The sequence below is a fragment of the Girardinichthys multiradiatus genome, chromosome X (assembly GCF_021462225.1).
Source record: "Girardinichthys multiradiatus isolate DD_20200921_A chromosome X, DD_fGirMul_XY1, whole genome shotgun sequence".
NCBI classification, from domain to species: domain Eukaryota; kingdom Metazoa; phylum Chordata; class Actinopteri; order Cyprinodontiformes; family Goodeidae; genus Girardinichthys; species Girardinichthys multiradiatus.
In genome coordinates, this window is record NC_061817.1 from 29,848,698 (window position 1) to 29,861,505 (window position 12,808).

General features: G+C 39.6%; 1 protein-coding gene across 6 annotated transcripts in view; it reads left to right on the forward strand.

The window, feature by feature from the left end:
• Positions 1-12,808, forward strand: part of si:ch211-278a6.1 (SRC kinase signaling inhibitor 1) — a 138,510-nt gene that overhangs the window by 118,220 nt on the left and 7,482 nt on the right. For all 6 annotated transcript variants that reach the window (XM_047356912.1, XM_047356914.1, XM_047356913.1 and 3 more), the window contains 7 exons: positions 424-554; positions 825-972; positions 1,476-1,782; positions 2,854-3,115; positions 3,276-3,415; positions 3,565-3,717; positions 8,944-9,078. In XM_047356912.1, coding sequence (XP_047212868.1) covers positions 424-554; positions 825-972; positions 1,476-1,782; positions 2,854-3,115; positions 3,276-3,415; positions 3,565-3,717; positions 8,944-9,078 — 1,276 coding nt within the window. The remainder of the gene's footprint in view (positions 1-423; positions 555-824; positions 973-1,475; positions 1,783-2,853; positions 3,116-3,275; positions 3,416-3,564; positions 3,718-8,943; positions 9,079-12,808) is intronic.

Sequence of the window (12,808 nt, forward strand, 5' to 3'; positions counted from 1 at the left end):
TGAACTCATAGAGATCTTTGCTAATCAAGGCTTGTTTTTCTTCCACACGAAATATGAGTGAAATATACATGCTTTCTTTCATTACCTACTGTTTTTATTAAGGGAAGGCTGTTGGTCTTGCACTTAATGTAACAGTGTTACAATTTCATATTTGCATAAAGTCTGTGTTCTTTAAGATATTATATGTGCATAATTGTAATTTTTTTTCAGTCACAGATTATGCTTTTCAAATTCCACTGCATACTCCTCCAGTTCAGCTGTCCAGAACTAGTAGACCAAGAGGCTGTTTATTGGAACCAGATTAACTGAAATGTTAATACCACATTTTTGAGACAGATATTCATTGGAATAAAACTTGATCATAAAAGAAGAATCAATGATGTTTGATCAATCAATCAATGCCTTCTGTTTGATCTATCTCAGTGACCTGGAGAAATCAGTGGAGGAGATCCAGAAGGAGTCGTCTGTCAACCACAAGCTGGTGACGGTGCAGGAGCTGGAGGAGAAGGCTACAGTTTTGAGAAAGCTGGGAGAAACACTCACAGAGCTCAAAAGTGAGTCGTGCTGGCACATCCCTCACTCTAGCAGACAGTTTATTTTCCACTAATTACTCACCAAGACGCTGATTATCTATTAGTCACCCACAGCCAGTCTGCAATGTTTAATCAGCCTCATATCGCTCGTTGTCTGAATGAACTTGCTGACCATTTGCAGTAGCTCAAGAAATGGTACATTTAATTAACATGAAAGGCTTTCAGTATCTTTGAGAGGTGTTTTATAAAAGTGTGGCTGTTTTGTGTTGCTCCTCTGCTTTTGTCCTGCAGATCAGTTCCCGAGCCTGCAGAGCAAGATGCGAGTGGTGCTGCGGGTGGAGGTAGAAGCTGTGAAATTCCTCAAAGAAGAACCACACAGACTCGATGCCCTGTTAAAACGCTGCAAGACTATAACTGACACCCTCACCTTGATGCGCAAGTATGAATCTGCTGTGAAGGTGGAGGACATCAGCACATATGGTGGCTTATGCCCCTAAATAAATTAGGCCCTTTTTTATACCACTTTTACTATTTACTCAACATATTTTTGTCAGATATTAACATTTCTTCGATGATCTGAAATATTTAAGCTTGCCAAGCAGCAAATCCAGAAGATATCTGTAAAGAGGCAAAGATTTAAATGTATTTTTATAGGTTCCACTGATATTCATTTGTTTTAAGGCAATAACATTCCAGATGTTTAAAGAGAAAAGCAATCACACATTCCATGTGATAATTCTTGTAAAACTATTTTCAGTCACATAAATATGCTTCGTGATTTAATGAAGAGTGAATCAGGAGATTTCCTTATCAGGTTTAGACCTAAAAAGCTTCTTCATCTTCAGTCTTAATTAGTCTCAGTAATAATCTTGTCACACTCAAGTTTAAAGAGAACATTTCACAGTCTTGACTGATTATTTTTGTTCTTCTTTTTCTTGCCAGGCAAGCAAATGAAGGGGTTTGGAAAAAGCAGGACAACTTCTCTAGCCCTTCATCAAAGCACAATGACGACTTGCAAACATTTTCAGGATTTGACATCCCCACTAGCCCACCCCTAACTATCAATGACATTGGAGGAGGCAACAGCCTGTCTAACTGGAGCCCTCACTCCAGCCTCAGCCGTGGTCTCGGAAACCCGTCCGGTCCTCACAAGGACAATCATCCTCCTATTCCCCACAAAGGCAAAGCCCTAGAGGAGCTGGAGCGGCGCGCTGCCGCCGACAAAGCTTTGTCAATGGAAGTCCGACTGGTAGGACTTATTTCATTTTATAACACTTTTTTTTTTTACTTGTGTTACCCCAAAACTAAGACAAATGGTTTTGGTGGCAGTTAGTCTTTATTGCAGTATATCTGAGTGAAAGAACATTGTTGCAGCAGTGCCTGCTTATTCATAGTTTGTGTCTTTTGAACACCTGTGTTGCTTGGTCATCAGAGAACCAACCAGCTTACTCACACTGGACTGGCAGTGCTCAAAGTAAGTTAGTATATCATAAGATTTTTGGCAAAGAGGCTGCTATGCGCATGGAGTCTCTTAACTACTCTGGCAGCAACAAAAGATCTCACAAAGCAGCTGAAACAGTCCAGCAGCATGGATTAAGGCTCCCAGCTGGGTAAAAATCACACACACCACACATTTGCACAAATAAAAAGGTTGATGAGAGATAGAGGGAAGCCTTGAGTACTTAAGGCATGCAGTGCAAATGCAAAACAGTATTAGTCATGCTGGTAAAGAGAAGCACTGCTGTCATGTGGAGTTTTATGAGGAAAAGGTGCATGCAGTGACCCATAGGCCTTAGTATGTTATTTTCCTAGAGTTAAGTACAACTCAGCCAATTTTCCCTTAGGGTGATCATCCAAAAGTGATCAGTTGATGAAAATACGCATGGTGTGCAGAAAGCTGGGCAGCAATTATAAGATAACCTTTTTTACCTGATACCCTTTTATATTTGATCTTTTTAGAGAAACCTTTATTATTAACTATCAGATATATACTTTTTGGTTTAACAAAAAATTGTTTTTATCTATATACAAGATATTTATTTATATAGGGACATTTGCCATATTGATGGAGCAGATATGATGCCCTTGCCATTAGCAATGTGATGAATTGGCCATGAAAGCTACAGCAACCTATTTGGACATTACTAAGAGTTCAGTAGTTGTAGAGTTGCCTTCATACTAGAATTAGTTTTTTTTTATTTGCTGGAATCCAGTAACATTATACTGGTCTTGGAGATTCTGATAACTGCCTGGAAGTCTTAAATTGAAGTGAAGTGGGCCTGAGACAATGCTTTACTGGTTGCCATCCTTCACTTTACAGGCGGCAGAGCGGGACTGGGAGGAAAAGCGTGCCAGTCTTACACAGTACAGTGCTCAGGACATCAACCGTCTGCTGGAGGAGACCCAAGCCGAGTTGATGAAGGCTATTCCAGACCTGGACTTTGCTGCCAAGCAGATCAAGCCCTCCTCCAACACATCATCAGCCCAGAACCCTCAAAGTGGGGTGTCAACAACAGAGCATCGCTCTAGCAAGCCACAAAACAAGTTTTCAGCAAAGGAGGGGGGGTCCAGGCGTGGTTCTGGTAAGACAGGAAGTCATGAGCTTTAGTCTGCATACTTCAGAATAAAGTAAAACTCTAACTCTTTATATTAAGTATAAATCCATATTTTGTGAAACCAGTTTTATTAATTCATGAATTGTTTCTTTCACCTTTCATTGACATGTTTTTTTTTCTTCTCCAGATGAGCTGACAGTACCAAGGTATCGCACAGAAAAACCCTCCAAGTCTCCTCCTCCTCCTCCACCTAGACGTAGTTTTCCATCGTCTCCAGGAGTGACTTCTCGCAGTGGAGAGCCATTAATTCCTGGAAAAAGCATAAAGGTGCAGGAGAAACCATTCTACAAATGAACAATCTTTCTCCCATTTGGCAATAAAATCATGAAAACTAATTTGATCATTTGTTAAATATTTTGGGTGAATTAACACTTTACAGGCATGTAGATCATGTTTTAACCATTTTATTTTCTTAGAAATCAGAATCTGAAGAGAATGACACCCAAAAGCCTCACATAAAACTGAGGAGGACCATGTCCGAAAACCCCCGCCCTGCATCCACACCCCCAACGTTGGCCTCAAGAGAGAAGGAGCAAGAAGAGGAAGAAAAAATTGCTGCTGAACTCGAGGTAAATGAAACATAAATTGTACATCAATATGGTTACACTCTAATAGTACTGATACTGCTCAACCAATGCCGTAACTGCACTTTATAGTTATGACTGTTGCATCTACAATGTGCCAATGGATTCCAAGAGCACATTTACACTCAAAGGGCATGTGCAGATACGCTCATCATCATTACCACATGTTCAAGCAGCAGGTGCCATATGTCCCCCTGCCCCTGGCACCAAGAAATCCCAAAGATCGTATAATGCTCAGTCGCACACATCGTCACCCAGGACTCACAGATAGACAGATGGACCCTGAGAGCTGCGTGTTCTGTGTTCAAGATGGCCTGCCTGGAAATGTGATGCAACAAAGCCTTAACAATAACTGATTTGGATTTGTCAATGGCTGTTGTTTTGTTACCTTGACATTCTTTTAACCTCCGTTTTGCCTCCCCAGCTGTTTGAGAGATCCCCAGTCAGGCTCTGCCACCCCACTTCGCTTTTCCTCCCCATTAGCCCACGCATCAGGAAAACCCCTTCCCCCTCCAGGCTAGATCTGTCGCCTCTTAAGGCCTCTACTGAGGTAACACTCTGGCCATGAGCAGTCTGGATTGTTCCCGTGTCTCTTTTACTTCCTAACAACCTTCACTGTAACTACTGCTCAGTTTTTGACCGCATGCACTTTTAATCTTCTTGCTGGCTACACAACTGCTGCTGACCTCTTTTTGACATTCATGTGCATACAAGATGTATTTTAGCCACAAAAACATGAACACAAGCTTACTCTCATAAGAGTGTTAAACTGATAATTATTATGTGTGACTGGGCACTAATTATATCTACCAGACTGTGTCGTAATTCCTCACAGGGTATCGCAAATAAATGCAGATCAAAGCATTAGTATACCAAACTCAAATCAAACGTCAACGAGTTGTAATAAAAAGAAAACTGCTCCTTCAAACTTAGTTACAAAGTTGGGATTAGTTTAAGGGTAATTTTCTAACCAAGTGTTGGATTAGTACTTTCTCTCTTCAAGCCTTTGCTCAGATCTGGTTAAAATTGTGGTAGATAATTAGAAAATGTTGAAGCAAATAAGCCATATGGAAAATTGGTTGATTTTAAATTTATTTTTAAATCCAGTGTTTTCCAGATAAAATGTCTTCTCTAAAACGCAGGATTTTTCCTCTGAGAGACAAATAAAGGATTATTATTCTATTCTATTCTGCTCTGAAAGTGCAGACTCATCTTAATTGGGAACTGCCAGAAAACAGAAAATGTATCGTTAATGGAGAGGATAATGTTCCATAACATATGGCCTAGTCAACACTGGAAAGGTTCACCAGACACAAAACCAACCATCTCCTCTCCCCATTAGTTCCCAGATCTAAATTGTATAGAAAAACTGAGCTGAGCTGAAGAAAATAAAGCTTAAGGAAGAACTCAGAACTCTACATACTAACAGTCAACGATCGCTCTATTTGAGTGTCCAGCCTTTTGAAATGATATAGAGGACCTCCCGAGAAAAATAGGTTGCGCAAAGTAATAACAGAAGTAGTGCCAATAAGTGTGGCACTTGTCACTTCCAGTTATGGAATTTTTCCCCCACTGAAGAAAGTAAAATCCAAAAAAGGATGAAGCTTTCTAAAGGTTTCAGTACAAAATACATCAAATTAAATGACTTTATTGGTGTTTCAGACATCATCACCATAGGGGCCAATAATTGTGTACAGCTGAATGTGCTGAATATTTATGACATTCAAACACAGTTAAGGAAGGTGTTGAAGGAAAGAAAATGCAAAATTATACTCAAATGATTGAAGTCATAATTTTCTGTGAGCAGCAAACGTCTACTTTCAGTATTATTGGACTGTAAGCAAACAAGCCTATCCTGTTTTCCACCTTTTTTTCCTGCATGTGATTTTTGTGATTAGGCTTCAAACGTATTTGCACCTGTATGCTTATTATCTATACATGCGTACATATACATTAAACATTTTGCTTTTTGTCATGTCTTTTAAGTTTTTAAAGTTTGGATTACAATTTTGCTGGATGTTCACCTATAGTTCATGTGTTTATATTTATACATCAAGTGCTTTCTTTATTTATAGGGAAGGCATTTATCTGCGGTTCCCCACATCGTGTTGACAGAGTGTTTGTCTGACTCACTCACTGCTGCAGAAAATCCTGTCAGAGATTTAGCAAATTACCCTATACAAGATAATCCAACACGCAATTCGTTTGATCAACATATGGTCCACAAGAATGCAAGTTCAAGGGAAACACCTTTAGAAAAAAGTGAACTACAAGAAATCTCACTGCTTCTGACAGACATGGAGATGAGATGGTTGTCTCCTCACGAAGTTCAAGAACTGAAGAGTATAAGCCTTAAAACTCTGATTATCTCAGCACAGATTAAAGAAGTCTCTGAAGCAGACCTGAATGAACGGCCTGTCCTTATACTTTTCAGGAAGGGAAATACTCTCAAAGATACATACAGACTGCTGTATTCCCTTCTGGAGGCGTCCAGTCCAGTTCCCAAACTGAGAATAAAATCCTCCCACCACCCCACCCGGCAGCAGTCTCTAATGGAGGCTCTAAGAAGAGGGATTGAGACAGGGGATGGGGTGCTAACATTTCAACATGCTGATGAAATTAGGATACAGCAGAGTAACTGTGATTCCAAAGGTGGTTCATCAAGTCAGAGCAGGATGACACAGGAGGTCCGACTCAGCACCTACCAAAGGTTGGACAGTTTGGAGGAGACTATTCGAGAGCTGGAGAACACCTTAATAGAGATCAGTAGTCATCCTGTGACAGAGAAGCTCTACACTGAGACAGCCACCATAAGTATTCCAGCACAGCGGACTGGGACTCTGATGTCAGAAACCAAGAGGCCTCCAGTCCCACCCAAACCAGCATCAATTCAGGTTCACTGTTTGTTGCTGCTGTGTAAATCTCTGGCTCTTCAGTAGCATGCTCTGTTATCCTTCTTCTCTGCAGATGACTACTAGAACTTTACTTTCAAGCCTCTGATGTCTGTTCCCTAAGTGATTTAGCATATAATTCTATTTGAGATCGAAAATGTGTACAGAGGACAGACAACAGACTCACTGTCCTGTGCTTCAAGCTGGAGCTGCTCTCCTGCTGAGCCCCGTTTTGATGATTATTTCCCCTCCAATCTACTTTGACACTTGCTCATTTCTTCTCTTGTCAAATACATGCATAGATAATGCCTAAACTTTGTTATTTCTATTTTTTCTTTTGCCTAATTAGCCTTGCCTTGAAATCAATTTCCTTTCCCTTCAGCGAAGCAGTTAACAATACCTTCATTTGACTTTTTACCCAACTCTAGGGCATATTTTACATTTTATGAAACTCTGTTGAGGGTATTGCCACTGAATGTGTGATGAGATTTCTTTGTGTTTTGTCTTCAGAAGGCAATGAAATATATTTGGGGTTGCCGCTTTTAGATTTATAAAAGATAAAATAGCTTTGCAGTCTTACTTTGCAGAAGGACCAAAGTCTGTTTCTTATTTCAAAGCCAAATATAGCTTATGACCATGTAATAAACTCCTTATCCTCAGATATCCGCAGCCTCTTTTCCTTTCACCTGCAGCTGACCGCAAAGCAACAAAAGCTTTGCAATTAGCAAAAGGCTTAAAGCATTCCGGCCTCATCTGTCTTCTTGCTGAGATGTCTTGTCGGTTTGTTTAGTATTGACTCTTGCCTAGAATGCATCCTCCCACTGCTATACTTGACAGTCGCTGTCATAGTGAGTTTCAGCCCTCTGATGTGGAGCCATGGAGCATTCCCGTGGGAATGGCTGAGGATTACAGTCTTCAGTCATTATTTCATCACTCCAGCTTCAATCACGACCATTTCAACGGGACCCTTCTCCATACTGTGGTCCAATATGGGGTGCAAACTAAATTCAGACAAGGCGTCTCCTTTCTTGCTCAATTGTGGTTCATGTATCCCCCCCAAAAAAAGGGTAGGGCCCTAACAAATAGCCATTAGTTACTTTTAAGAAGTTGCAGAAAACAAACTGCTCAAGTAGGAAAATCTTTAGATAGTACATCTGTTGGCTGTGTACTCCACAAATATAGCCTCTGTGGAAGACTGACAAAGCCATTGTTCAGTTCAAAGTTTTGAGACACATTCTGTAAGGAACACAGCAAACAGAAGGTACTTTTGACAGATGGGGACAAACTTAAACTTTTTGGCCTAAATGCAAAATGCCGTGGAGGAAAATAAATACTGTATATCACTTTGGACATATGATTGCCAGAGTAAAACATTGTGATGGCAGCAACATAATGTGGAGTTTCTTTTCTTCAACCAGCAGAAGGATGGTGGTCAGAGTTAAAGGGAAGTTGGATAGAGTTAATTACAGAGCAACCCTGATTGGAATCATAGTTGCATGTTCATGTGTTACGATGGCCCAGTCAAATCAAAGTATTGATCATTTATGTTCACAGCTGCTTTTAATCACATCTGGCAACTTGAGCTATTTTGCAAAGATGAGTAGGTTACACTTTCAGTCTCCAAAGGTGCACAGCTAGCAGACACATACCATCAAAGACTTGTTGTTCAAAGTCCAGAGAAAGGTTGTTCTACAAAGTGTTGTCAGCAGGAGGCCGAATATAAATGAATGCCACCCTTTTCAGATTTTTATTTATATGAAATTTTGAAAACCCTGCATAATTTCCCTTTCACTTTAGAATTATGTGGTTGGTGTAGATATGTGAAAAAGCTCAAGGTATTTGAGAGGTACAATAATTTTTTATCTTATCTCTTTGTGTGCAGAAGAGGCACAGCTGGATGGAAATTTAGCCGAATGTGTATTTGTTTTTGTGTGCATCAGAGGCAGTGGATTGAGTAGCACATTGAGAAAGATCATTAAGCACAATTCTTTGCAGATCTTGCTGTGAAGCTAGATCATGTAGCGTCACTTTCAGTGATGCATTTCTGTATTCTGTTCTATGTCATTCTCTGTTGATAGAGGGTGAATCTTTGTGAGGTGCATACTCTTGGTTTTTGTACCAGCTATCTCGTCAGATCTTTAAACAAATTCCTACTGGTCTCAGGAGACAGACTTGCTTGGTGTTTGTCAAATTCTTCTAGTCACTTCATGTCTCTGTTAGAAACTGACAATGATGTACAGGAGAAGGGAGATGTACATCCAGGTGCTCCATATTTATTCTGTTTTCTGTTCTCCTTTCTTCGCTCTTGTTTGTCTCTCAGGGAGGGAATAATCCCACCGTTGGTAAAGTTCATTCCTCGGCTGCCTTGAAGCTGAAGCACCTGCAGCAGAACAGCACAGAGAAGACTAAAAGTGGCAAGAAAGAGGACCTACAAAAGATGCAGAGCCTGCACCAGGTATTATCTGATCGTTAGCTCTGACATTGATAAATCATGTTTGATCTGACAGATTCATCATCTTAGCATCGTCATAACTGCCCAAAGATAAATTACTATATTAAAACTCTCTTAATAGCTAATTTTATGACATTGGTCTTTGCTATATCATCTCTATACAAATTAAGCAAGCCTTCAAAGTTGTATTCTGTTAAGCACTAAGATTGTGGGCATCTATTTTTGAAACCCATTCTTTTTTAATTCACTACTCGAGAATAAATTGATCTTAACCTCTAGTTTCCATGACCATTGCATCATCTCCACACAAGTGTTGCATGTCATCGCATGCTTCACCCCTCAACTAGAGATTACGACTTTATATGCGAGGTTTCAGCAGGGATTACATGAACTTAAAGCCACTTTTTGGAGAATATAAATAAATAGTTTGATACCATAGACTGCTGCATCGCCGAGTGTCAGACAGGACAGCTGGACAGGGAGTTGACAACACAATTGTTAACACAGTTATTCAACTTTTAGCTTATCTTTGACTTTTAGATCCAAACCAATTAAATGGTTACAGTGGGGGAAATAATTATTATGAGCTCTCTCTTTTTTGGGGAGTTAAATTTAAATGGATAGAAACAGACTATCAACCAAAAACTACAGACAAAGCATACACTATGTAAGTTGCACTGTACATTGTTTAACACATCACTCAGTGAAACACGTAGAGTAGAATGAAGGTTTTCGCTCCCACGGAGACTTTTTTTGTTTTCAAATGATGATTTCATTCATTAGGGGAAAAAGCTATAAAAACTAGCCTTGTGTGAAAATTAAGTAATGATCCCCTAAACCTAATAATTGGTAGTTTCCCTCTTGGTGGCAACAACTTGCAATAACTGGCAATAAGTCATTTACATCTCATTGGATACATTTTAGCTGATTGTTCTTTTGCAGAATTATTTTAATACATTCTCATTAGAGGCTTTTCAACCATGAACAGCCTATTCAAGGTCATGCCAATGCATCTCAGCTGGTTTAAAATCCAGACATTAAATGGGGCACTCCTTTTCAGCTTATCAGCTGTGCTTTGCAACATTATCCTGCTGCATAACCCAGAGTTTGAGGTCAGAACTGATTATCAGACATTCTTCTTGAGGATTTTATGGGAGGGAGCAGAATTCATTGTTTCATCAATCACTGCAAGTCATCTAGGTCCTGAAGCAGCAAGTAACCCCAGACCATCACACTATCACTTGGCTGTAGGTGTTGTGCTCTTTTTCTGAAATCATGTTAGTTTTAACCGAGATGTAGGGGACATATACTTCCAGGAGATTTTGTTTCGTTAGTTTCCCAAGTACATTACCAAACGTATTGGTAAATGTGAGATGGGTCTATGTGTTCTGTTTGGTCAGCAGTGGTTTGGGCATTGGAACTTTCCCATATATGTCATTTCGGTCCGGTCTCTATGTTGTTGTTGATTAATAACCTCTGACCTTAACGGGGATGAAAGAGGTCTGCGGTGTCTGCAGTGATGCTGCAGAGATGTTGTTCTGCGTTATTTTAAGGGGTCCTGGATCATGCAGTCTGGCAGTAATTTTGGTTGGCCAGCCATTTCTTGGAAAGTTCACCGCGGTTCCAGGTTTTCTCTTGTGATTCACCGGAGTTGGAAAACTTTAAAAATGTCTGTGCAACCGTTTCCCAATTATATTTTCATACAGGGCCAGGTTGGTTTGGAAAGGTTTTTCTCCGAAAAGAAATCATTTGAAAACTGCATTTTGAATTTATTCAGATACTTTTTTCTGAAATAGACATTCTGTTTGGTGATTTGAAATATTTAAGTGAGACCAAAAAAATAAATAAATAACACAGAAAACTATAAAAGGGGAACAAAATTTTTACGGCACTGTATTTTATGTTGTTGTAAAACACAACTAAACAAAAGGGTGGAGAAACCTCTGCTGGCAAGGACACATTTTTTTATAGTTAGGGAACCAGCCATTTTGGTTTACTGCTCTGAATTTATTTCTTTATTGGATACTTATAGATACTGCTTTTTTGCCTTGGCTATATGTTTTTGGTAATTCTAATGCTGGAAGGCCCATCTTTAGTATTAAAACTGAAAGAAGAAGATGTTTTTTTACAGTAGATGATCACATCCATTAGCCCCTAATGGAGTGACGTTTCCCTGACGTTTCCCTGTGTCGTTATAAGAAAAACAGCCCAAAGAATAATTTCACCACCTCTTTGCTCGACTGTAGACAGCATTTCTCCTCCTCCCTCAAACATAGGTTATCAATTTGACACTCAATAATTTGATTATGTTCTCACCTGACCTCAGCACTCTCTCCAAAACCTTCTTAAAATAATTTAGTGTTGTGATCCTTAGGTGTTAGAGCTTTTTTGTTTATTTTCTGTCTCTTTTCTTCATTTCCCTGTCTATGTTCTCTTGTTGCCATTTTAGCGTATTAGTTTCATAGTTCATTCTTGTGTTTTTCTACATTCTGAATAATCTCTGTTAGTTTTTTTTGTATATCTTTGTTTAGTTTATCTCCCTCCGTCAGTTCTCTGCTTTCACTAAATTGACCTTCTCCAGATCCTCCTGTTTACATGTCCGTATCTCCTGTTTCCCTTCCTGGTGTTTGCCGTGCCCTGTTCTCTTTGTGCTCCTGTAAGTTTCTTGTCCTTGTTTAATAAATTATTTTGTTCATCAAACGTTCCTGCCTGTGGGTCCGCCTCCTCAACCACACCATGAGGCAAGATCTTGCATGGAGCACTAGACCTACAGTGATTGATGATTGTTTTTTGTCTCTTTTATTTCAAAATAATTGCATCAGCAGTTGTCACCTTCTCACCAATCTTTTTCCTGACGGTCTAAGTGGACATTCCAGCTTTGTACTGATTTTATCAATGGCAACCTTCCTTGCTACAGGTTTTTTGGGGGGGCTTTTTCATATTTTAACTTGTCAGCATTTAAAGAGGTTATATAAAGTAAAGGACTGGACATAAGGATGCTAGATGGTCTCCAGAGGCAAGGAAATTAAACTGTTGAAGCATGTCGGTCGAGCAAAGCCAGAAGAAGATTCTTGTCTTGGCAAGAAAAGCTTAATGTCGATGTAATTTGGGGGAAAAAAAACAGAAGCAGTGAAGTGCACCTAAACCTTCATAACCTAGAGCGCTTTCAGACTTACAGTAAGTTTTGTAGATTGGAGAGAAATAAATGTGTTTGGCAGAGAGAGAGTTTCGCAAAATTGGGAAGTAATGAGGCTCTGGTCTCCTCAGACTTAGAGAAGATTGGAAAAAACCTGTGCAGTGCCGTATAATAAACGCCACTCGAGTCATGGCAATCACAGATGATTTAATATGAAGAGTGCATCTCTTTTTTTCGTCATTAAATCTTTTACATTTCTCCCCTTTTATGGCTCGTTTCCCCCTTTTTCTGCTTCCTGTACTCTGCAATTTATACATGCCTTCCCTTTTTTCCTTTTTCATCACCCTCTGTCGGTTTTGTTCATTCCCTGAGATTTGAAGACTGAGTAGATGCCTACACTTGTCAAATGAAAGGGAAATTAATCCTATTATTTCAGAATGACACTGACACTGCACAGTCTCTTGTGAAAGACTCCGGATGTGTGAAAGCACTATCCTTAGAGGGGTTTTGGACCCTCAAAGCTAATTGTCAGAGGAGAAAAAATAGTGCCAAAGCAGTTTGCATACCCTCATGCTACAATTTCATTATTAATAACAA